The following is a 25,345-nucleotide window of genomic DNA, read 5'->3' as shown; positions in this document are numbered from 1 at the left end:
GCCAATGGTATAAAGTCCTTTATTGTCCAGTCTGGGAGAGCTCTTGGTTCATATCCTTGTCTAGTGACCAAATACAAGCATTTACAGGGTGGTGAATTAGAACCACTGGCTTAATTTTTTATGGAATAGGCTCTCTTACCTTCTGCTGCTAACAGCTGTAGTGGTTCCTAATGAAAGCAGACTAGCAGGACAAAACCCTAGGATTGTCAGGATTGTCATTTTGACTCCTGTGTGCCAAAAGGGGGGGGACATCCCACATATATCTAAGCTGTTTTTGACATCTGAGTAGTGAAACTGTTAAAGAGTTCTAACGACACTGCTCTCTGTTCCCTCCTTTTGTAATTTTATTCTATTTTCAGTCAGCTTTTATAGTTAGAAAATAATTGCCGCTAATCAGCCCAAATCTTTCTGTGTTCTATTTAAGCCTGTTAGCTTTTGGCACGCCTTCAGTGGTCATGATGACTAACTAGTTTTTATGTTACATATAAGCTGTCTTTTATGAAAAGGGCTTCTAATAAATATTTCAAGGTAGGTAGCCATGTTAGTCTGTCTGTAGCAGTAGAAAAGAGTTAGAGTCCAGTAGCACCTTTTGTTGTTGTTCAGTCGCATGGTCGACCCCATGGACCAGCTCCCTCCAGGCCCTCCTGTCTTCCGCCGTCCTCTGAAGTTGGCTCAATTTCATGTTCGTTGCATCGATGACACTGTCTAACCATCTCATCCTTTGCCGTCCCCGTCTTCTTTGACCTTCAATCTTTCCCAGCATCAGGGTCTTCTCCAGGGAGTGCTCCCTTCTCATTTGGTGGCCAAAGTATTTGAGCTTCAGTTTCATTATCTGGCCTTCCAGGGAACAGTCAGGGTTGATTTCTTTTAGGATTGACTGATTTGATCTTCTTGCAGTCCAAGGGACTCTCAAGAGTCTTCTCCAGCACCATAGTTCAAAAGAATCTATTCTTTGGCGCTCGGCATTCCTTATAGTCCAACTTTCGCAGCCATACATGACTACTGGGAATACCATTGCTTTGACCATGCGGACTTTTGTTGGCAGGGTGATGTCTCTACTTTTTATCATGCTGTTTAGGTTCGCCATCGCTTTCCTCCCAAGGAGCAGGTGTCTTTTAATTTCATGGCTGCAGTCACAGTCTGCGGTGATCTGGGATCCCAGGAACATGAAGTCTGTCACTACTTCCACGACTTCCCCTTCTATTTGCCAAGGAGTGATGGGGCCATGATCTTAGTTTTTTTGATGTTGAGCTTCAAGCCCACTTTTGCGCTCTCCTCTTTTACCCTGAGCAAGAGGCTCTTTAGGTCCTCTTCACTTTCTGCCATTAGAGTGGTATCGTCTGCATATCTGAGGTTGTTGATCTTTTCCCCAGCACCTTAAAGACTAACAAAATTTCTTTGGTAGGGTATGAACTTTCATGAGTCATTGCTCACTTCCGCCAGGCTTTTACATAGGGGCCGCCAGTACCACTACCACCACTACTAGTGGTGGAGATAACAACGGGGTTAGGGACGGTCCCAGGAAGATCAGCCACATTCTTGACACTGATACTGCTGGACTGGCTGACCATCGACAGGACGATATTGCCCCCAAGGAAATGAATGATACCATCACGAAATTATTTGGAGGCCATCTTGTTTGCATGGAGCACTTTATTCTTGTTTATGCTGTTATTTAATGGTTTTACTGTTATATCCTGTTTTTATGTATGGGTTTGTGTCCTCTTGTAAGCCGCCCTGAGCCCGCTCGCGGGGAAGGCGGGGTAAATTTTTTAACAATAAATAAATTAATTAAAATACGGGTATTTAAAAAACCTTAGAAATTCATTTAGTCCCAAATATTCAGATTGTGATATAAGAAAATGCAACCACAGCTGTCCTATTTAGACATTATCATATGCAATGGACTTTTTGAGTAGTTCAGTGTAGTTGTCTTCAACCCATGGACCAGAACCCTCACAGAGTATCACTTGTTGGATAGCAAACTTCTATAGAGCTTTCAAGATGTTCTCTTTTTTTGTATGCTGATTTCTGAAAATATTTGCTATTAGTGCCATGCCTCCTCATTTTCTTGGCACACATACTCCAAGGAACAACAACCAACCTCAGTGATGGTGAGACTTGTCACTGAGCAATGGAGCAGATGACCTCAAGGCTTGTTATCTTCAGTAATTACATATCCTGGTGCTCAGCTTGTGTTTTCTGACCCAGACTCTCTTGGCCTGTTGCCCATAGTCCTACCTTGACACTGATGAGGTCAGAACACTGGCTCCCCTTCTTCCTGTCACCTGACTCTGATATTGCATGACTTCCTGTCATAAGCGTATGACTTAGTGGGTCCCATGCTGCCACCTTAGACTTAAAAATGGCTCCCAGTTTTCTACATATCCATTTGTTAGTTGATTGAAGAAATCTTGCTCACATAATTTCTACTTGGTTAAATCTATATAAATTTGCCTGTGAATAAACAAGTCTGAAGGAAAAAACATACCCTTTTTTGTTTTTAAATAATTCTCATATATGTTTTAGAGACACTGTTTTAGAAGAGGCATTCCTTGTGTGAGAGGAGAGAAACCTTCCATCTGCATATTTTATAACTTCTTGTGTTAAAAAATAATTAAAATCCGGTAGTGAAAGGTGCCATTAAGTCACAGCTGACTTAAGGCAACCCTGCAGGATTTTCAAGGCAAGAGATATTCAGGGGTGGTTTGTCACTGCTAGCGTCTCAGTAGCAACCCTGGGATTCCTTGGTGGTTTCCCATCCAAGTATTACCCATGGCCAACCCTGCTTAACTTCCAAGATCTGATTAGCATGGGTCATTCACTGTGTGCTTAATTGGAGTACCTCTTTAAATTGATCAAAGATTAATAACTTGGTGGAATAGTGTATATATTTTGATCTTCAGTGAATTAAGATCTGCCTCTGCGAAACTTTTTTTTAAAGATACATTTGTACTTGTGACTCTGTAGTACAAAATAATACACATCGATGTGTGCATTAAATTATACAGTATTTGGAGAGACCCAAAATACTACTTGTCATCATTTTGGGACGTTCATTGAGGACAAAGTTTGAGAGCTCTGCTCTGTTGTACTCTGGGCTGGACCAAACAAGTTGAGAGGTATAATCCGACTCACTAAATGGGATCCCCAGTATTGATAGTATGTTCCCGCCCAGGATCTCTGCTACAGCTCAGTACTTCCCATGATGGTGTTACAGGCACAGGGAGTTTTGTGCGTGCTTAGGATGAAAGATAACCATGGGTAGCAGGGAGGAAGAGGGGCTAGATGCCAGGCTGGATTGGGTAGAAGCTTGATCCAGTTACTGCAAGATATGCCACTGGTGATCCAGGAAGTTGTGTGTTCACTTCCTTACACTTCCCTATTTCTTTGATTCTGTACACCTTCTATCCCCCACCTTCTATCCCCCACAATCTTTTTTGTGATGAATGAGGTAGCAGTCCTGAGAATCTCTGTGTCTTTGAGTCCTTCCAGAGTGGGATTTCTGTGCAGATGCAGGTTTATGAGACAGCAGATCTGGACTGTGGTGTAATTTCCTATGTTTATTTGAGGAAGCTTGCATTATTTTGTATAATGTTTATTAGGGCTTTGGGAAACTTCGCCTCATGACAACTAAGCCATGAAGCAGGTCAGGTGTCCTTGGTTAGTCACTGTATCTCATCTTAATCTACTCCATAGGATTGGCAGAAGAATAATAGATGTCACCCTGAGCTGCTTTGGTGGGGTGGAATAAAAGTATAATTAGTAAGTCAGTGTTCCCTCTAAGCTGAGTTAGTGTGAGCTATCTCGTAGTTTTTTAGCCTCTGGCTCACAGATTTTTGTCTTAGCTCAGAAAGGATGGCTCCAGAGCAAACTAATTTATGCAGTAGCCAAATCACTCACTCACAGCTTTAATGCCAGTAGCTCACAAAGTAGAATTTTTGCTCACAAGATTCCACATCTTAGAGGAAGCATTATGTAATAGTCAATATATTGTGAGGTGGATTATGCTGTTACTATGTAAGTGTAGAGTGCATTTATGCTTTCCCCTATGGAGTTTAAAGTTAATTTTTTTTAAAGTTTGATTTATCTTCCTGGTAGTTTTTCTAACAGCTTTCTTAGGGGAAACTGCAACATTCCTTTTTTTCCAAGGTAATTATCTAAATGGTCAATACCACAAGGGTCAAATTGCTAATGTGCTTTTCAGATAACAGGCACAAAGATTTCCTACAGGAAGTAGCTGTGAATGGTGGATGATTGTTTTTTATTGTTTGGTGTTTTAACCTATTTTACTGAGAATTTCCCCTATTTATTCAGTAGGCTGGCTTGCTGTCAAGTGGGTACCACCCATTGCTGCAGATCAGTTTTACATTATCCATTTTTTTAAAAAAGATTCTAAGGTTGTCATGATAGAATACAATCCAGTTTCCAGTGGAAACATTTTAGCTTAAGTGAGTCCAGCTTGTTTGATGTAGCAGAGGCCCTTGCAAACCAAAACTGATGTTCAGCTGATGTATTGGCTGTAGTCTTATTTTCATTAGTAGTTTGGGCAGGGGAATAAGGGAGTAATGCTCCAGGTGTGGCTGTATCATGCTCTCTCATGGGTCTACTAATGTAATGTTTACACTTCTCAGCCCAATTGCCTACAGCACTTCCTATGTGTTGCTTGTGTTGGCTACTAAATTTATTTTCCTAATATCTCTATTGGTTTTGGCCTCTCATCATTCATGGCTTGGAAAAATTTGTCGTTCGCTGCATGCCTCTCTTACTCCATGGTAGAACATGTGGGAAAAGGTTGGCTTTTGCAATAAAATAAGGACATATTATTTTCCTAGGAAGCAGCAGACATTTTCTCTGCGGTGGTATGGATAAGACAAAAGAACTGCTGGTTTGGAGATATTGTCTATGTTACATTTGTTCCTCCTACATAATACTACATCAGCTTTGCAACCAGACTGTTGCATACTTTCTCAGACTGTGAAACAGAGCTAGTAGATGCCGATCTGTCTTAAAGTGCTCCATCTGCAGGTTCTTTTGGGTTCATAACCTGCACCAAAACATCTGTAGAGGGGATGCAATAAATGGGAAAAAACCCCAAACATAAATTAAATCTAAAGGTATTTTAAAAAACCTATTATATTGGAAATTGTTATCTCATTGTCTCTCTGAAAGGTAAAGAGCCAGTGGTGCTGTAGGATTAGGGAATTCTGGGCTTAAATTCTTCTCCCTTGAAGCCCACTGGTAATGTTGAGTCAGTCGATCTCTCTGAGCCTAACTTGCATCAGGAAAATGTTGTGTTGCTTGCATTGGCAGCTAAATTTATTTTCATAATTTCTTGAATATCACCCTGAGCTCTTTGGAGAAAGGGTGGGATAGAATGCAGTCAATCTATGAAATTTATCTCTTTTGAATCCATGACACGTGAAGGAGTTGATCAGAAGGTTTTTCGGATTGAGCATTAATTGTCATTGGGAATCAGTTTTGCTAAGTTTTTTTAGCTGAAATTATTAAGATTTCAGATGAATTTTAATTAATGGTGATTGTGGCAAATATCAAAGGTGTCAGGAAAGGAAAGGACAAGAATTTTGTAACAATAGAACTTTTCAAACTGCCTTTGTATTCCGTTTTAGTAACTGGTTGCTAATGGATTTTTTCTGTCCTTTCAGACAGACCCATTTTAGTAACCGGCTGTTAGTGGAATTTATTTACCTGTTCATACAAACCCACTTGTGTCGCGTTAGCAAAGTATGGTTGAGCTGCTTTTGAGGAAAACTGTTTTCTTCCATTTTCTACCCCTTCACTGCACTTCTGAATCACTGTGGTGTGCCATTTAAAATGTCTGTAGTACTTCCTACAGTGCTGCTTCCCCCCACCCTTTTTTGCTGTGCGATCTTCCTGGGACTTTTTTTTAACAGTCTGAGTGCCAAAGCACTAAACAAATATAGTACTTCAGTGCTATAGCAGCACCATTGAGATGCATTGAGGGAGCCAGTTTGATGTAGTGGTTAAGTGTGCAGACTCTAATCTGGGAGAACCGGGTTTGATTTCCCACTCCTCCACTTGCACCTGGCTGGATGACCTTGGGCAAGCCGTAGTTCTGACACAGCTGTTCTTGAAAATGAGCCGTTTCTGTCACGAGCTCTCTCAGCCCCACCTACCTCACAGGGTGTCTTGTTGTGGGGAGGGAAAGGAGTTTGTAAGCCGCTCTGAGACACCTTTGGTAGTGAAGGATGGGGTATAAATCCAACCTCTTCTTCTTCTTCTTGACTCCATTGAGTCAACGGAGTCAAGTCATCTAAATGGTGCCGCTATAGCACTGAAGTGCTATATTGGTTTAGAGCTATAGCGCTCAATTTATAATGTTAAAAAAAAGTTAGAGAAAGATTGCACAGCAAAAAAGGGCAGGAAAAAAGGAACGCTGTTTGAAATGACCATACTGCAAATAACCATAGCATTACAGAGATGACTTATTAACAGAAGAAAATTTGTTGTATGAAACCCCTGTCCCTGTATTGCTTTACTTGAAATTGGGCCAACAACAAATAACATCTGGTTTAGAATGGTAATGTGAAAAGGGCCAATGTCTTTCAATTCTAGTAGAATATCAAAAGAAAAAAAGGTAGGGCTGCATGGAATTGTGGGCTGTGGAAGGTCGGTAGTTCAGCAGTTCAAGACCTGAGTTGCCGCATGACGAAGTGAGCTCCCGTCTCTAGTTCCAGCTCCTGCCAACCTAGCAGTTCGAAAGCAAGAAATTGCATGTAGATAAATAGGTACCACTTCGGTGGGAAGGTAACAGCGTTCCGTGCGCCTTGGTGTTTAGTCATGCCGGCCACATGACCACGGAAACATCTTCGGACAGCGCTGGCTCTTCGGCTTTGAAACGGAGATGAGCACCGCAACCCTAGAGTCGGATTCGACTGGCTTTCGAGCAAGGGAACCTTTACCTTTACTAAATTATACAAAATTGCGAGAAAGTCTTTTTTCATCATCATATTTGTGCTACTTTAATTATATTATGCGTTTATCTACTGCTTCACATACAATATCTCAGTAATTCTTAAAACAGCTCTGTAAGGTGGGCCAGTATTTCCCTCCACAATTTTTTTTAAAAATTGGGAGTGGAAGAAGGGACATGCTTGCCTAAATAGATTTCTGACTGAGCCAGTGGGGACTTCTCTTATACTGCCTCTGTACTATTCAAGCTTATATAAGCCTGCTGGTTAGTTCCCATAAGTTGGCAAAGTGAAATTCAAAGCTGCTCTGGCAAAGCTTTCAATTCAGTGCATATTTTAAAGCTCTGTAGCTGCCTTCAGGTTTGAAATTAGCAATCCTGTGCCCAGTATCTCTATGGTTCGTTATTCTTCTTACCTGTACTCTTTCCTCTGTTAAACTCTGATGCTGTACAACTAAAAACTATATAAACCACATTTATTTGAATTTTTTTTTTTTACTATTAAGCATTTCTGTAAAGATGGATGGCTTCATGACATGAAAATAATTTCCTGCATAGAGTATTACTACAAGGCTCAGAACCCCAATATCTTTAAACCCCCCCCCCCCCAAGATTCGGAAGTAGTATTTGCTAAGAAACTGTCACATGAGAAGGAACCAGTAGAAACAAGAGACCTTGTCCATCTGTTGAAGTTGTATACTTAAATAAAATGCTCATGGATTTGCATAGTGAACCTGTGAATTGCGGGACACAGATTCTGTGTGGGTCCTTGTGAATTACAGTATCAGGAGAGTGTATTTACACAGCTGTTCTTATAAGGTAACAGTCCCTGTCTGATTAGAGGAAAGCTGTTTCAGACCAATATTTTTGCGGATTCCCTTGAACTTTTTAGTGGCCTCTGTGCGTACCAGCATGCACCGAGGAATGCTCTGTCCCTCTTCCTATGGCAAGCATTAACCACTGTAGTGTTTACATAATCAGGTCTTGAGAGGAGAGAAAGGTGAGTTGGATTTTGCCAGAAGAACATGTTTTTAGCCTCTCGTTTATCATTTGTACCTCTAATGAGTTAAGAGGTGGTTATCCTAGGACAGTTAATCTTTTGCATAGGTCATTTTGTGCTTACTAACAGAAGGGGGGAGCAGAATGGGTGCGTAATAACTACAGGATTATTTGTCTTTTTAACAAGTGCACATATTGATTTCTGATCCATAGCATGCGTGATACATCTGACCAGGATCTAAAGAGGCACTTGAGGCTTGCCCAAGGGCTTGCACATGCCTAATGGAGTGTCTTCCTTTTTTGTTTGGTCTGTACTGTTGACCCTTGTGTAATGTCATACTATAAAGTATTTTTGAAATGCCTTTGCCTTTCAAAAGCGGTTTGCCATGTGGCTGCAGTTGGAGAAGGGGGAAAAAGTGTAAGAATTCCCTTGGGCTTGTGGAACTAGTTCAGCAGGGCCTTGGATCCTGATTGTTCAGGATGTGAGTAGTTGGGGATTGCAGTTTTGAAGATGCGTCTTTCCTTTGATTCTGCTGTACGGGCCAGAATGGCATCATTATTGTTGGAGTACTCCTCTCTTCTCAGCAGTGATTCCAAAAGCTCTTGCCTCTTGCACACTTCATCAGTATTATTGTAGTTCTTTGGCTGCAGGATATTTGGCAGCTGTTGCACCCCACTGGCAAATCCTATTCATACTTCTCTTCTATTCACCACTGCCATTGGAGAATTGATTTCTCCCTCCTCTTTTCTAACCTTTCCCAATTCATTTTGGATTGTTCAATGTGAAACATTTTAATTTCATATCATACAGCCATTCAGCTTACAGTCCTTTTTTTTTTTTAAACCTGTCACTAGGGTAACAGCATAGCATGCTTCCCCTAGGCAATCAGGTTTTTATTTCACATGCTTAATGTTGCATTAAATGTTTGCATTTTTGTTTAACCCCTTTAAACTGTGGGTATGTTTTGCAATGAAATGAAATCTCTCATTCTGATCTCACGCTTTAGCACAAATTGTTTATTTTTTAAGTAAAATGTCAGAAGAGAATCTGGTAACAATGTAATTATGAGCAAAATCTGGAATGGCCCAACAGAATGCAGATTCTCCTGTAAAAAAACAAATCTCCCAGATAATTGAATTTGTATACTTCATGTTTATAAGGAAATCCCAGTGTATGAGCTGCAAGCTATATAGGTTTAATCGTGAGCTATAGTGTATAAATATCTTACAAATTGTAACATTGTATTTGAATACTATAGAATAATTAACCTTGAATACAAATTGATCTTGTTCATAAAAATATTTTTTATAATTCTTCTATAGAAATTAAGCTCAAAAATTCCTTCATTGGTCTTAGTTCCTCCAAAATACCATGTATTTCTGAACATTTTCAGTTTTGTAGCGTTACAGAGTTAAAATTTCTGCTTCGGGTTTTATATCTCTTGGCCAGGATTGTGACAGTGATTGTTTTCACCTAGGTAGATAGATAAAAACTTTTATCTACCATGGCAAGAAAATTGATATTATAGTATAATTCTGAAAGTTCGCACTGCTAACATTGTTATAAACATTCTTTTAGAAAATCCATCTGCTTTGAAAAAATAACATGCCTGATATTGCAGTATGAGTTTGTTCTATTTATTGTGGTAGCTTTTCACTATTCACTTGTGAAAGTGATTTTCTTTTGATGATCCAGTTGCTTTATAGATCCAGCCAGACATATTTACCAGCTTTGTTAGACTTATTTTTTTAAGCACTGTTACGTTAATAGTAGGGTTTAAAATCAGTTTCTTCTATTAATTTTCAAGCTCTCTTTCAAGTTCCCTTGTTTAAGTCAGAGTAGAAGCTACTTTAGCCTGTTCTCTGCCAGAAAGTGGTTTGGCAAGGTTTTGTGACTGAATTTGGCCAAAGTGAGTCAAACATATGGTAACAGTTAATTTACTGGTGGTTCTTTCCTCATGAGAACTCAGTTCCTGAGAGCATATTATATTTTAATCTAACTTTTTCTAACTGAAAGAGCTACTGATTTGAAATTCGATATGCCAGGGCTGAAGTCGACATATATTCAGTAATAGTCATCCTTATTAACTAAAGAAATACATGACTATATTCAAGCGCTTCCCAAAAAAATGCTGTATCATTGGTTGAGTCGTCTTCTTAGAATGAACGCTAGTGAAGACACAACTGCTTTTTAATAAATTCAACAGTAAATGTGGTAACATGGATTGTAATTAGTGACCTATTTCCCCCCTCAGTGATATAATTGCCTCAGGTAGCTATCTTGACCAGTTGTTTAGCAGCCCTAACAGTCCCACATCCATTTAAAATGTTCTCATGGTTAATTCCAGACATTGTTTCTACATTAATTCCTGACTCACCATTTTTGCATCTTTTTTTCCTAACCAAATATTTATATTTCTATCCTGCAAGACTATCTAGAATGGGTGGCTTACCAAATTAAAGAACAAAACAGATTCAGATTTAAAAATAATGGATCCTCAAAATGAATCAGTTCAAAATAAGCTTGTCTGAGGCTTTCAGAAAGTGAGACAATTTTCAGTCTGGATAACTGACTCTATTGAATGGGTATAATTATACATACTAAGTAGATCTTATGTAGTATTATGCATTTTAATTTTAAGAATATTTTACTCTGGCAGAATATAATCTATTCTGAGAGGAAAACAAGCTTTCCCTGTTTGATAGAGGGCACTGTATGATTGTTGGGTGTCTAGTTCTGATTTTTAACAAGGCCTGGCCTGAACAGTTGCAAAGACTGGAAGAAGCTGGAAGAGGAGGGAGGATGGAATGGAATTTGTAACCCAGAATGAAGTCCAAGCAAAAGCCACCATTCCTTGGTTGATGTACGTGCCAGAGTAGGCCTGAGCACTGTCTGGAAGATAGCAACTTATAAGCAACTGGTGTGCTGGAGGAAAGCAGCCTGGACAAATTGCCCAGACTGAAAGAGTAGGCTGTAGAGTTTATATTGCAGGGAATGAGATTTTCATATTCTGCTTTCATTTCCGCATCAGTTTAAATTCAGGAAGGATTTGCTGAAGTAAGTGAAATCCTTATTATTTTGACAAGGTAAAATTGATAGCATTCTGTTACCATTGCCTCTCTCTTCCTCTTCGCTAGTGTCTCCTTAGATCTGGAGCTTTCCAGGCAGGAGCTTGTCTTTTAGCTGTGATGTTTTGTACAAAATAGTAAGCAATCCCCAGAACTCCACACATTCTGTATGACATGCTGGGCTGCATCTCCACCCATGCAACTGAGGGCAAGGCCCTGAGGTGCTAGGAGCACTGCTGGGAGTGGCAGCATAGAAGAAGGCAATGGAAATTATTGCTTTACACACCTAGTCAACAACCACCTGGGTCCAAGACTAGTCCTTGAGGTTCTGGCAGCACTGGTGGAGTTCAGCTTGCTCCCAATATGTCTGGCCAAGTACAACACTCACCCCTACCCCCTTTGTTTACCAGCACACCAACATCTTCTCTGGTAGACTTCTTCTTCTTTTTTTTTTGGCAATCAGGCCCAAAAGGTTGCCTGCCTCTGTTGTAAAGCATCATATGTATTGCTGTTTCATTACCTAATAGCTGAGTGCCGCTTTTAGATTCTTTAAACGTATGTATATTGTTGACACTTTTATCTTGTATTTCCTTTTAAGGGTTCAGGGTGACATATGTAGCTCCATACCCTTTTAAGCATTAGAATGTTTCTTAGAGATGGGTTATGCTGAGACATAGTAACTGACCAAATTTTACCTCGTAAACCTTGTGGCTGAGCAGGCATTTGACCACAGCCCCCTCTAGTCCTGGTCTGATGCTAACTACTCTACCACACTGGCACATTGATTAGTTTTCCTTGTATTATTGATCATCTAGGAATTCAGTAATATTTTCCTCAGTGTACGGTTCAAATGAAGATGTGGTACTCCTTTAATACATTATATTTATTTAGTTAGCATATTCATGTGCTGCGTTTCTCTTGTAACATATATGACAAGCAGATTACAGGCCAAGGTGGTAGGCCACTAAGTTCTCTGGTTTCAGTAGTCTGATAATATTATTTCAGTATATAGTTCATTTCTGAACTCATGAACAGAGTTACGCTCTTCTAAGCTCATTAATTTCAGTGGATTTGGAAGAGTGTGGCTCTGCTTTGGAGTGCACTGTGTCTCTCACGTAGGGTTACTAATTCCGGCTTGGGACATTTCTGGAGATCTAGAGAGTGGAGCCTGGGGATGGGAGGGGGCTCAGCAGGTTATAATGCCAGAATGTTCACCCATGGAAGCTGTCATTTTCTCCAGGGGAACTGGAGTGTGGAGATCAGTTGTAATTCCAGGAGATCTCTGGTCCCCTCCTAGACACTGGCAACCTAACTCTCATGGAGATGGAAAATAGCCATTTGTAGTGTAGGAGCTGCGATGGCTCAAGTGGTTAAGACGCTGAACTGCAGGCTGTGGAAGGTCAGTAGTTCAGTGGTTCAAGACCCGGGTGCCGCAAGACAGGGTGAGCTCCTGTCTCTAGTTCCAGCTCCTGCCAACCTAGCAGTTCGAAAGCAAGAAATTGCAAGTAGATAAATAGGGACCACTTCGGTGGGAAGGTAACAGCGTTCCGTGCGCCTTGGTGTTTAGTCATGCCGGCCACATGACCACGGAAACGTCTTCGGACAGCGCTGGCTCTTCGGCTTTGAAACGGAGATGAGCACCGCAACCCTAGAGTCGGATTCGACTGGCTTTCGAGCAAGGGAACCTTTACCTTTACCTTTAGGGTGGAGGAGAGATAGAGATGACAAAATTCCGGGGGCCTCGTCACCCTTGAGACCCCTGAAGTTGGCCCAGTCATATGATTTGTTTTCAGGCTATGTTCTAGTTGGATCAGAAGCGGATGAGGTAGGGGCTCTGTAGGAATCTTTCTCTTGGGGGGGGATGGTTACTCTTGGCAGAACTCTGCTTGGGGTTATGATTGGAGTAAGGGTAAAACCACCCCTTCCCTCAAAATAGTGGGGTCCCTCCCAATTGTCTAAAGGAAGGACAGCTTATAGCTTGTTCTCGTTCTCTCATAGAAGTCATTAGCACCTGTTGACTAGTATGGAAGATAATAAAATACTGAGTATTGTGTTGACAGGAACTCTGCTAGTTTTATTCGAAAGCAACTATAGAACTCATTTGACAGATACTGTTGAATAGAGGGTTTATTAAGCTAGTCTGAGAAAGCGTGTGAAGGATGGCGTGCCCTGTGAGCTCCTCAGGATTTATCACATTACTTGTGCTGTAATGTAGTTTTCTTTCTTAACATACAGAGAAACAGAGAGTATATACAGGACTGAAAAGCAAGTTGGGTGTGTCTGCGTGTGCTAATGTATGATAAATAAGCAGAATAGTTTACATATTTTAGTTTTTTTAAAAATGAAAGTGCTGCTTTTATCTCTTTTGGTACTGTTATGAATTTTTATACTGGAAGATGTTGAAAGCACTTGAATAGTAAAGCTTCAGGTTTTTTTTTTTGTTTGTTTTGTTATGTTTGGCAGTCAGCTTCTGTTTAAAATTCCTTTAATCTATCCATTCCATGCTTTTATATTCCTCTCCCTTGCTGAAGGCACTATGAAGGATCTTTTTTTTATATGAACTTATTAAACAAATAATGCTGGAAAATGCTTTGTCTTTTTTTTTTTTGCACCATAAAATGAACTGTTGTGTGAACTGTTAAATTTCTATTTACCTTTCTTGATTTCCCCCCTCCTTTTGGAAGAAAACCACAATTTCTGTGCTAGATCTAAAGTTTCATTAAAATTGCTTATGCCCTGTCCCAGGCATTTTAAGTGGGCCATCTGTCTAAACATCTCTCTATTTTTTTCTGATCATTTCCTCGACTTATTCATGAGCCATGGGAGGGCTTCTTTGTAGTCTCCGTGTAGCTGGTTCAGTCTACCCCCACTGAATACATCTATGTGCTTGCATAACATATCTTTTCACAGTGCTGGAAATTCTCTGAACTTGGTTCAGATGAATGGCCCACTTTCTGAAGGTTCCTCCCCCCCCTTTCCCCTTCTGCTGTAAAGATTTGTATGCAGGAATTGACCTCGGTGGCTAAAGAATCCGGCACATTATTCTTGATCATCTTACAGGCTCTCCTATGGTGAAAGTTATGATGAAGGATTTCTTAATTATTCTTTGACCATTAATATTGTTTTAAGAGAATAGATCGCTTTTATTTAGCTGCCAAAATAGGTAATTGTGCAACTGGGGTGGGGGTGGGGGGATGCTGTATAATGCAATTTTTGCAGTGTTGGTGTTTGAAAATTGGAGAGTTTTGTTCATTGTATTCTGATTCTCACAGAACTTACTTCAGAGATATTTTTTGGAGACAAATGACATTTTAATGCAAGCCTTTCTTTTGTTAGCTTCTTGCTTTGGATATTTTGAATCTTATCTATACTTCTGTTCTCATAACTCCTGATTATACTGCATTATCTTCAGCAGTTGCAAGTGGAGGTGGGGAAAGGCACCTATTTCAAGCAAGGTGTGTATTGTAGTTTTATTCAGGTCTTTTGTTCTGATTGCTTGTTAACAATCAAAGCCCAAATAGCTGTTTTATTATTTTTTTAATCTGGTTTATATCCATGAATCTTCAAGCAGTTATTTTTGACTAGAGGTTCTAATTTAAGTATTATGATGCCTGACCTCCCCCACCCCCATTCCGTCCATTTTGTAGGGTTTCCTAGCTGCCAATCTATTTCAGCATGGAAAACACAAGTTATGAAAGCTGATGATATAGAGGCAACCAAACTCTTGGCAGGGAACCAAGAAGTATAGTTCTTTGTAGTTATAGATTCTAAGTTGGCATCCATATCCATAGGGTTTCTCTGTTAATGGTAGGCATGAATTGCAAGCAAGGGAAGAGCTGAGGTTGTATTTTCCTTTGAATATTTAACAGTATGAATGCTTAGTGAGGTACAGTGTGAACATTTAGTGAGGTTAACTAGAAGTAGAACAGAATAAAGTGGAATATTATATACTCATTTCTTTGATGCACCATGTATCTGAACTCACAAGTGATTTCTTTTACAAAAATAAGTACAGACACTACCAAAGAAATGGGGATTCTGATGACAGCAATGGAAGCATCTATGGATATTTATAGGAGTAAGAGTTTTGGATACTCTATCATTCTTTGAATGGGCATCTGATTTATTTAATTTAGAAGTGAAATGATGTGTTTGCTACATTTTATCCATGTATGATACAACTTAACTGTGTCGTCATAGGCCATACCAGGTGATTACTTCCATTGGAGTCTGCCATTGGTTGTTATGCTAATCATTCACCACTTATAAAGTGTCACACACAGTAAGCATTGTGGTCTAAAAAGCATTTTAATAGTGTTTGCTAAATGCAGGAAATCTGGGTTTAATATCTTGAAAAATATGGCCAACCGAGAGAGAGGATCTTCCTCAAATTTGTTCTGATATTTACCTCTACATGCCTGTTACTTGGGTTGGATCCAGTTACTCTCTTTAGCTAAGGGAAAAGTCTCGCTCTGGCAAAAAAAAATATTCCTCATGGCACTTAATATTTGTAATTAGTGTCTGTACTTAATTTTTGTAAAAGAAAGAAATTACTTGTGAGTTCAGCTGTATGGTGCGTTAATAAACATTCCTTGCTTTGTGGTATTTGTAGAAATGTATTCAAATTAGTGAGTTTGCTTAAAAAGGTGGTGTTTTTCTGTTGCTGTGATTTTTAGGCCTGACTTGTATGTGCAGGCATATTAGAGTGTTTGTTTTATATATCCAAGCTGTGTGGTAGCTGTAGACCACCATGCAGGTATGAAGAAGAAAAGACCGTGTATCTTCCCACCCAAGCAGCACACACTGATTGAAGCCTGGTGAACTAGGACTCAGAATAAAATGCAAAAAATGAAAAAACATAACTTTTCTGTACTCTACAGCTATAGAACGGTAATAGTCCATAAACATTTGAAAATAAAATAGGCTGATGGCAAACCAAAATAGAGCTTAGATACGTGTGGAGATTGGAGAAGGCATTTGCTGCCCCAAAGAAGACGCAACAGTCTTATGCTGTCAGCTGCAAGCTGCACACAAAGGCCCACTGAGCAGATATTTCTTCAAAGTGCACTTCCTCAAAAGTTTGCTAGCAAACAAAAGGCTTCTGAGAGTGAAGGAAAGCAGGCTGTTTATTCTCTCAAAATCCACTAGTGCTGGAAAAAACCCTCCCCAAATCATCCTCTGTGAGATAATAAGTACTTGCTCCTACGCAGTGAAAAGCCCAGTAGGTTGTTGGTCCACCTTCCATCTCAGTATAATTTTAAAACATAATTCTGGCAACAAGGAACCAATAAAAGCAAATTAAGTCAGCTAAGCACCAGATGGGTCTAGTTTGAGGACAACTTCATGTCTTGCACTCTCTGAGGGAAACACTCTCACTCACACACTCGTACTTTTGTGTAAGTTTCTGGTGCTTTGGCAAACACTGGGGGATCTTCATATAGCATTTTACTTGATCTATGCAGCTCTGTACTATTTACTCTGATTGGCAGTGGCTTTACAGGTTCTCAGGCAGAGATATTTTCCAGCTACCGGAGATTCTTTGAAAAATGCCTGAGGATGCCAGAGATGAAACCTTGGCTATTCCAGGTGCAGAGCATGTGCTCTGCCACTGAGGTATTAGCTTTTCCTTCATTGCTCCAGATGAACAGTTTCAGATTTGATTCCACATCAGTTTGAGAATGTATGAATTGGACCTTACTAATTACTTCTATAGAGGTTATTCATTTTTACAAATTGCTGACCTAGTCTAGATTTAGAAAGCTGTCACACATCAGGCAGTGAAGCCTTGGTCAGTCCCCGTTAAACATTTTGGTCCCGTATTTGTGTGACGTGGCTGTGGGCAAGCCTGCCCATCTCTTATTTGGGGTTAATATCTACCTAATAATTTATGTACGCGGAAAAACTTGAATGTTCTTCTGCCAAAGATGAAAGATCTTGATAACATATTTTCTTCATCAGCTTTTATCGGTTTTAATTCAGCTTTTCCCTTTCAACAAAGAAATGTTGTATTAGGAGATTATTTGAAGTATATAAAGAACAGGATACAAATAGATTTCTGTCATAATGAAATCACTAAGCATATGTTCAGTGATAACAGGGGCATACGACCACAGGGGAAGAACTCAAGGAGAAAAGTGGGCCAATTATGGTAATGAACAGGTAACCAACTGAAAAGGAAGAGAGGAGAGAGCACAGGGTAACCATGTGAAATTATGATGAGCGCAGTAAGCAGCTGGCACAGCCTAACTATTGTCAAATGTCTGAAACATCACAGCAAAATGCAGTTTAAGGACAGTCTGAAAGGACAAACCAGTTAGTCTGTGTATTTCAGTAGGGAATTGTTGAAAAGTATAAAGGTTGCATTGGGAAACCATCATCTTCTGAAACTTTTAACTGACAAATCACGTCATGACTGGTCTCTGTGGTGGTCTGCTCTTCACTAGTTGCCTTCCATTCTCTTGCTTCCCATAGAGGTGTTCAGAGGCCATTCCTGTGCCCTGAAGTTTTCAGGACAGGACTTTCAAACCCGTTTTAGCAGTATGATGTAATAAGGAAGGCTGGAAGAATTACAGTGCTATAGCAGTAGAACAAAGTTTGAGTCCAGCGGCACCTTTAAGACCAACAAAGTTTAATTCTGGGTAGCAAGAAAGTGTCCTTTGAAATAAGCATTGTAAAGTATTCTCCCCCCCCATATACTAAGACCAAAATTCTACTTTTTTGTCTTCCTCTAGCTGCTTTTATCAATAACACAAAAGCAATTACTGTTCAAGCATGTTTAAGAAATGCCTTTAATAAGAATATGATTACATACTTCTCTGAAATCCCTCCAGTATTGAAGGATTACTAAATGTTTTGTAATATTCAATCTTTCCATTAGCATGTTCAGGGCAGCTAACAAAACTAACATTGCACAAAAAAGTACATAAATTCTGTACAAACCACAACAAACCTAGCACTTATTAAATGCAACTTTATTTATGATCGAAACTTACAAAAATTGAATTTGGCTACTGTTCGTTAAAGATCTTTCAGTGGCAGCAGCAATAGTAGAAAAAGGAATGATACTAGTTACATAGTATTCAAGGCAAGTTTATGGTTGGGAGGCGATAGCATATATTAAACCCTTCCCTCTTTGCAGATTATCAGTGTGAATTTAAAATTACCATGAGAACTGGGATCTAAAATGAAGGTTTGAGCAGGCTATTCTTGAAATGATAGGAAAACGAGTGGTTGGCACATAGCAATTGCACATGGCATCAGTTGCACGTGGCAATTAATTTAATGTGCTTTATGGTTGTGCTAGTGTATACAAAGGGACTAAAATATTTTTTTTAAATACAAAAACACATAACTTGTCACATCCTGTCTCAGGAGACCTTCAAAATCTATTGGGACCAGTTTTCCCTGTAAGCTGAGTTAGTGTGAGCCAGCGCACATATTTTTAGCCTCGAGCTCACACATTTTTGTCTTAGTTCAGGAAGAATGGCTTCAGAGCACACTAATTTATGCAGTAGCCAAATCGCTCGCTCACAACTTTAATGCCAGTAGCTCAGAAAATAGAATTTTTGCTCACAGGACTCCACAGTTTAGAGGGAGCATTGATTGGGACTGTTGCACATTATTACAATATTGTTACAACTAAGGGTACATGTGACTTTGGGTTGCTTATGGAAGAGGAGGAGGGAACAGTTTTGCCTTCTTCCCCTTGATCCAGCACAAGGAGCTTTGCTTATGGAAGAGGCAGGAGGGAACAGTTTTGCCTTCTTCCCCTTTCCCACTTGCGACCTCCTGATCTGCATAGCTATTACTTAGGGTTACCAGCTCCAGGTTGGGAAATATCTGGAGATTTTGGGAGGTGGAGCCTGAGGAGGCTCTGTCACCTGGCGATCAGTTGTTTCAATGTGGTATAATGCCATAGTGTCCACCTTCTGAAACAACCATTTTCTCCAGGTGAACTGATCTCTGTCACCTGGCGATCAGTTGTAATAGTGGGAAATATCCAGCCACCACCTGGAGATTGGGAACCACTATGATTCCATGCAACCCCCACAACCTTTGGAAAAATTTTTCCTAGGTTCAGAAAAGACTGGGGGAAGGCCAGTGAAAACCTGGAAGGTCTGAGACTGTCAGCACCTTCCATTCATGGACTGCTGGATCTAACCCACTATCTCTGAATTTTCATAAAACCTGAGCCAAGTGGCTCTAACTGAAACTGTAAGATTATTTGGACAAAACATTGCAAATGCTTTGAACATTCCTTGTCCTAAAAATGGTCAGTAGACTCTAACAGAGTCCAAAATGCATTAACGATGGAGCTTGGGAGGTCCACTGCAGAGACCTGTCTGTCTGGAGAGGTCAGTGTGGTTGGAAGGGGATGCCCCCAAAATATTAAGGTTGATGTTTTGTGTAATGATTTTGTTGTAAATGGTGGTGGTGGTGGTGGGGATAATAAATGTTTTTTTGAGTATCTGGTATTGGTTAAATTAAAAAACCTGTGATGAAACATAACCTTTCAGCAATAAGGATTAAAATAGGACACCCCCCCTTTTTTCTCTTGATGATATAGAGTGTCTGTAATTAAACCGGATGCAAGTAACTGGGAGCTGTCAGTCCAACTCGGAGACACAACTCACTCAGTTATAGCTTCATGTCAAGGGTCAACATTCTTGGTAAGTGTTTGCTCAGTATGCACCAACTTTTAATCAGTGTCAATATTCTTGATTTTGGTCCAAATTTAAGAGAGAATTAACAGTGAGCCATATCACAATAGTGTTTTGACGAATCCCCTTATTTCGGAGTATGTGGGGATTTGTTCCTTTAAACTTTCACAAGTTGGAGGAGTCTTATTTTCCACTGACACTATCTGCCCGCCTCTTTCAGCCAGGAACCCACATAGTTCATCCCTCTGTCACACACCCAGCCACTTATTGATGAGACCTTTTTATAAATATTAATCTCTGTGGCTTTTCATGAACACCGCCCTTTTTCTGGGATGAAGTTTATGGTTTAACTTTGTCAGATACTTAGCTCTTTCAGACACCGAGGCACCCGCGACATGGAATAAGAAAACCAACTGACGATTTTATTTACAAGGACAGGCAGGCAGGGAATATATATACAAGGGGAAAGCTGATGCTTGTGTATATGTTGTTTCAAATGGTATAGTTCAGCTTTAGGTCAGTTCATTTATAATCATTCACTTCAGACGCCACAGTATAAAACACGCTCTCTCTTTTTTAATATATAATTTTATTGAGTATATATTTCATATATAATAAAAGTAATTAATATCCTTATGTATTATACTCTCACTAGCAGTAAAGCCCGTTGTGGAAATAAATACAACGAGATCTAGAAAGAGGCTCTGGGGGAGTGCTCTGGCTTTGGGCAAACAGTGTCATTTTGCTGTGGTGACCTCAGCAGGGTATAATGGCAGAGTCCACTGTTTCCTGGCACACACTAAATCCACTAAACCCGACTCTCTCTCCAGCAGGGTATAAATCCTATGTGAGAGGGATGTGAATCTCTTGTTCAATCACCAGGAGCTTATTTCCCTTTTTAAAGACTCTTTAGTTTTCACTATGCTATAGAACCATGTTTGGCTTTTCTCAGATTCCCTTAATATTGGAATCTGTACAAAAATCTCATTTGCTCCTCAGACTCAGCGAGGTCCAACATGACTGGTCAGTCGCCTGGCACAGTACCCACTGACCAAAAAACAACTGACAGTCTCAGCAGCCAAACTCCAACTGTCAAGAGGTGTTTTTTTAATCATTAGAAACCGCCCCTCTCTGAGTTCTGCATCAGAATTACATCACCACTGCTAGTCAAGTGACTGCCGGTGTCTTTTCTTGCAGACTGATCCCAAGACCAGCGTCCATCACAGACACTCTGTGTATCCCGACTAGAGATGTGAAGGCCTGGAAAAAAACCAGGAAAATTCGCGGGGAGGGGGGTGAGTTTGAGGTGTGGAATGCAGTGAAGTCCAATCAGCTTCCATATGCAAAAGACCTTGAAGGTTCCATATGCAACTGACATTCCAACTGCCTTGCGGGGAGGGGGGTGAGTTTGAGGTGTGGAATGCAGTGAAGTCCAATCAGCTTCCATATGCAAAAGACCTTGAAGGTTCCATATGCAACTGACATTCCAACTGCCTTGCGGGGAGGGGGGTGAGTTTGAGGTGTGGAATGCAGTGAAGTCCAATCAGCTTCCATATGCAAAAGACCTTGAAGGTTCCATATGCAACTGACATTCCAACTGCCTTGCGGGGAGGGGGGTGAGTTTGAGGTGTGGAATGCAGTGAAGTCCAATCAGCTTCCATATGCAAAAGACCTTGAAGGTTCCATATGCAACTGACATTCCAACTGCCTTGCGGGGAGGGGGGTGAGTTTGAGGTGTGGAATGCAGTGAAGTCCAATCAGCTTCCATATGCAAAAGACCTTGAAGGTTCCATATGCAACTGACATTCCAACTGCCTTGCGGGGAGGGGGGTGAGTTTGAGGTGTGGAATGCAGTGAAGTCCAATCAGCTTCCATATGCAAAAGACCTTGAAGGTTCCATATGCAACTGACATTCCAACTGCCTTGCGGGGAGGGGGGTGAGTTTGAGGTGTGGAATGCAGTGAAGTCCAATCAGCTTCCATATGCAAAAGACCTTGAAGGTTCCATATGCAACTGACATTCCAACTGCCTTGCGGGGAGGGGGGTGAGTTTGAGGTGTGGAATGCAGTGAAGTCCAATCAGCTTCCATATGCAAAAGACCTTGAAGGTTCCATATGCAACTGACATTCCAACTGCCTTGCGGGGAGGGGGGTGAGTTTGAGGTGTGGAATGCAGTGAAGTCCAATCAGCTTCCATATGCAAAAGACCTTGAAGGTTCCATATGCAACTGACATTCCAACTGCCTTGCGGGGAGGGGGGTGAGTTTGAGGTGTGGAATGCAGTGAAGTCCAATCAGCTTCCATATGCAAAAGACCTTGAAGGTTCCATATGCAACTGACATTCCAACTGCCTTGCGGGGAGGGGGGTGAGTTTGAGGTGTGGAATGCAGTGAAGTCTGCTTCCATATGCAAAAGACCTTGAAACGCTGGGCGGGACTGCACAAAGCAGCCAGTCAACCCAGCCAGCGTCTTCTGACTGACAGTTCAAGCGTCCATACACTAAAGGGGCCAAATTTAGAATGTTCATATAGAATGTTCTTACTCAATTATATATAAGGAGAGATGTTTTAAACAAAAAATAAATAAATTGAGGTTACATTCCATCTATACAACTGACAAACCAAACCGAATCCCAATCCAGTTTGTATCCTCTTATTTTTCTTTTATCCCACCCACTTATGAAACCACCATACAACTCCCTCTAGTCAAGTTTAATCTTTAATACATCCTTTGGGTCTTCAATGAATTATTGCTCCTTCTTCTAGCTTCTATTCTATTCACTCAGTCTTTATTGTTATTCTGTCTACTTCTGTACCTAACAAAGAAAGCTGGACAGGGTTGCCTCTGGTGCTGGGGGCTAATCTCAACCCCTGTGCTGTTCTAGACCACCGGTTTCCGTTTGGATTTCTCAGGTACTCTCCACTTCCACAGAGAAATAGCTCCGCTGTGCCTTCGGTTTTTCCCTCTCTTTTTCTTTTTTGGACACCCACTAGTCCAATAAACCCTCTTGGCACACACTAAATCCACTAAACCCGACTCTCCCCCCAGCAGGGTATAGATTCTATGTGAGAGGAATGTGAATCTCTTGTTTAACCACCAGGAGCTTATTTTCCTTTTAAAGACTCCTTAGATTTCACTATGGTATTGAACCACGTTTGGCTTTTTTCAGATTCCCTTAATATTGGAATCTGTAGAGAAATCTCATTTACTCCTCAGCAGGGTCCAACATGACTAGTCAGTCCCCTGGCACAGTACCCACCAACCAAAAACCTGACAGTCTCAATGGCCAAACTCCAACTGTCAAGAGGGTTTTTTAAAAATCATTAGAACCTCCACTGAGTTCTGCATCAGAAGTACATTACCACTGCTAGTCACGGGACTGCAGATGTCTTTTCTTGCAGGCTGATCCCAAGCCCGGAGTCCATCACAACTGTACATACACATTTCCAAAAAACAATAAAAATCTCAATACACTTTCCTTGGCCATTAAAATCTTCTAAGAACTGATGTTACAGCAGTATCATAAAATTAGTCTATATAAAGAACCTGAATGTATTTTGATCATTGGGTTTCATTAGCTGCTTATCTATGACTATTCAACTAAAATTACATTTCTAGAGCACATTTGAAAAACCGCTATGGCTGATGAAGACCAGTGGGCATAACCTGTGGAACTAAGTTCTGGACTTATTTTATAATATAGGCACATTGCTGTGTTTAGATGTTTGCTGTTTTCATCTGTAAATAAAATATACATGATATGGCGTATTATTGATCCTAATTCTGAAGCTTTAGGCATCTTTTAAGTAGAGTACTTTTTTGTTGGGAGACTTCTTGACTTTGATTTTGTGTGTGTGTGTGTATAAATATAAATGTATTTATGTGTGTGCGTATATATGTGTATGTATGTATATGTGTGTCTATTTGCATATACATAGCTGTACTAAGTATCCCTACATTAGCTTGGTGGATGGGGTAATCCAGAGGTGTGGGGAGGAGATGAAAAAGACTGTATCTGGCATAATCTGTTTAGGGGGAGTAATATGAGTTACAGCTGTGAAGTGACTAGCTAGAAGAAATATATAGTGGATTAAGGTTATGGTGTTATTCAGCTTTCTGTTGTACACCTCCTGTGACTGAATGTTCCTTCCCTCATTATGTTAGATTAGAGGGAGTAGGGAGTAAAATGATTGGTTATACTATGCTGTTATAAGTAGACCAAGTAGGCAGAGAATATTAAGTGATATACATATTTGGAGAGTAGTGTCGTGCGGATCTTGGTGGGCTTGTGTCATTTTAGATGATAGGTGAGAGACTACATAGCTGATTGCTTCCCCCACACATTTACAAAAATAGCATGTCAGGAAGTAGGACTCTAGTCTTGCCTCAGTATTTGTGCAGAGAGTTTATGTAGAAGAGCATTCAAGCGCAACTTCAATGTTCAGTCTGATAGAATCTAGGGAGTCTGTTTGATTCTCCTGGCTGTATGTTTCAGTTGTTAGGTGCAGAGAAAGAAAACAGCAAAGTCAACTAGGAATGGCTCCTCCTGGTCAACTATGCCACATCTGGGCTGGCACAGTGAGAAGCCAGATGCTGCTGTGCCTGTGCTCCTTCTTGCCAGCCCCACCTTGGGGGCAGGGGTGGGATGGGGCTGCAGTAGTAGTAGGATATTTCCCAGTAAACAGCCAACGTACCACTGCCCATAGGATAGGATTCCATGCAATAATAAAATATTTATCGACTTGTTCAGAAAAATGAATGCTGAGAAGTGTCAGTAATGTTTTGTTTCCCTTAGCGTGTGCCTTGAAGGGAGAGTGGAATAAAGCGGATATAGCATATGTGATGCGGTATCAGGAGGAACCCTCTTGCATCTTGGGGAACACCTATTTGATCTAAAAGGCAGGGTCAAAACTTTGCTGATTCTTTCAAAGAATGGGACAATATCTCATCACACCGTTCTTGCCTGGTATATAAGAAACCTGGTGTTATGCAAGAAGTTTGTAGGGGAGGAGTGGGAAGGGCTTCTTTCCAGTAGAACTGCTTGCTTTCCTTCTCTTCAAAAGCTAATGGGAACAAGACCCAAGGAGCTTGGCTGTGTCTACTTGGGTCTATTTTTCCAATTTATTTTTGGGGTGTCTTGGGTCTCTTTTTCCCATTTATTTTTGGATGGCTGTTCATTTACCAATGCATCATTGTACTGGTTTCCTCATATCTGCATATCTGAAAAAAAGGTATCTGAAAAAAGTAGTTGGACGTGAGTACTCTGATCATTGTCTTGATGGGGTAATCCACAACATTTAACTAATTCTAGCTCCATTTATGGGTTGGCATGCCAGCTTGTTTCCAAGGAGCAAATATATCTGAGACACAGCTTAGTGTTTTTAGAGGGAATGTTGCAGGAACCAACGCCCCTTGTGATGTCTGGACGCCTTCAAAGAAGGGCAGTCTACCAGAATGATCTTACAGTGGTCATCTCCTACACCAGCTCTCTCCTGTGATGTTTTGCAGATCAAAATAATGTTACATTTATAGTAAGACAGCATAGAAAAAGAACTGTAGAAGCATTAACAGGGTTCAGTCTACGTATCGTAGCCTAGAATTGCACAAGGTTCCTTTGATCAAATTTTCCACCACATAATTTTTTTGTCCCAAAGAAGAAGAATGCC

The 25,345-nt window shown here is 40.5% G+C and overlaps 1 protein-coding gene across 1 annotated transcript in view; it reads left to right on the top strand.

Annotated features, from left to right (window-relative positions):
• PCCA (propionyl-CoA carboxylase alpha subunit) overlaps nucleotides 1-25,345 on the top strand; it is a 331,566-nt gene that overhangs the window by 186,051 nt on the left and 120,170 nt on the right. Inside the window, exon 19 of the mRNA XM_015415102.1 lies at nucleotides 19,587-19,689. Within this exon, the coding sequence (XP_015270588.1) occupies nucleotides 19,587-19,689 (103 nt within the window). The remainder of the gene's footprint in view (nucleotides 1-19,586; nucleotides 19,690-25,345) is intronic.

This window comes from Gekko japonicus, unplaced genomic scaffold (assembly GCF_001447785.1).
Source record: "Gekko japonicus isolate JY-2015 unplaced genomic scaffold, Gekko_japonicus_V1.1 scaffold52, whole genome shotgun sequence".
Lineage (NCBI taxonomy): Eukaryota > Metazoa > Chordata > Lepidosauria > Squamata > Gekkonidae > Gekko > Gekko japonicus.
The sequence above is the reverse complement of the archived record's forward strand: the minus strand, read 5'-3'. Positions and strand labels throughout refer to the sequence as shown.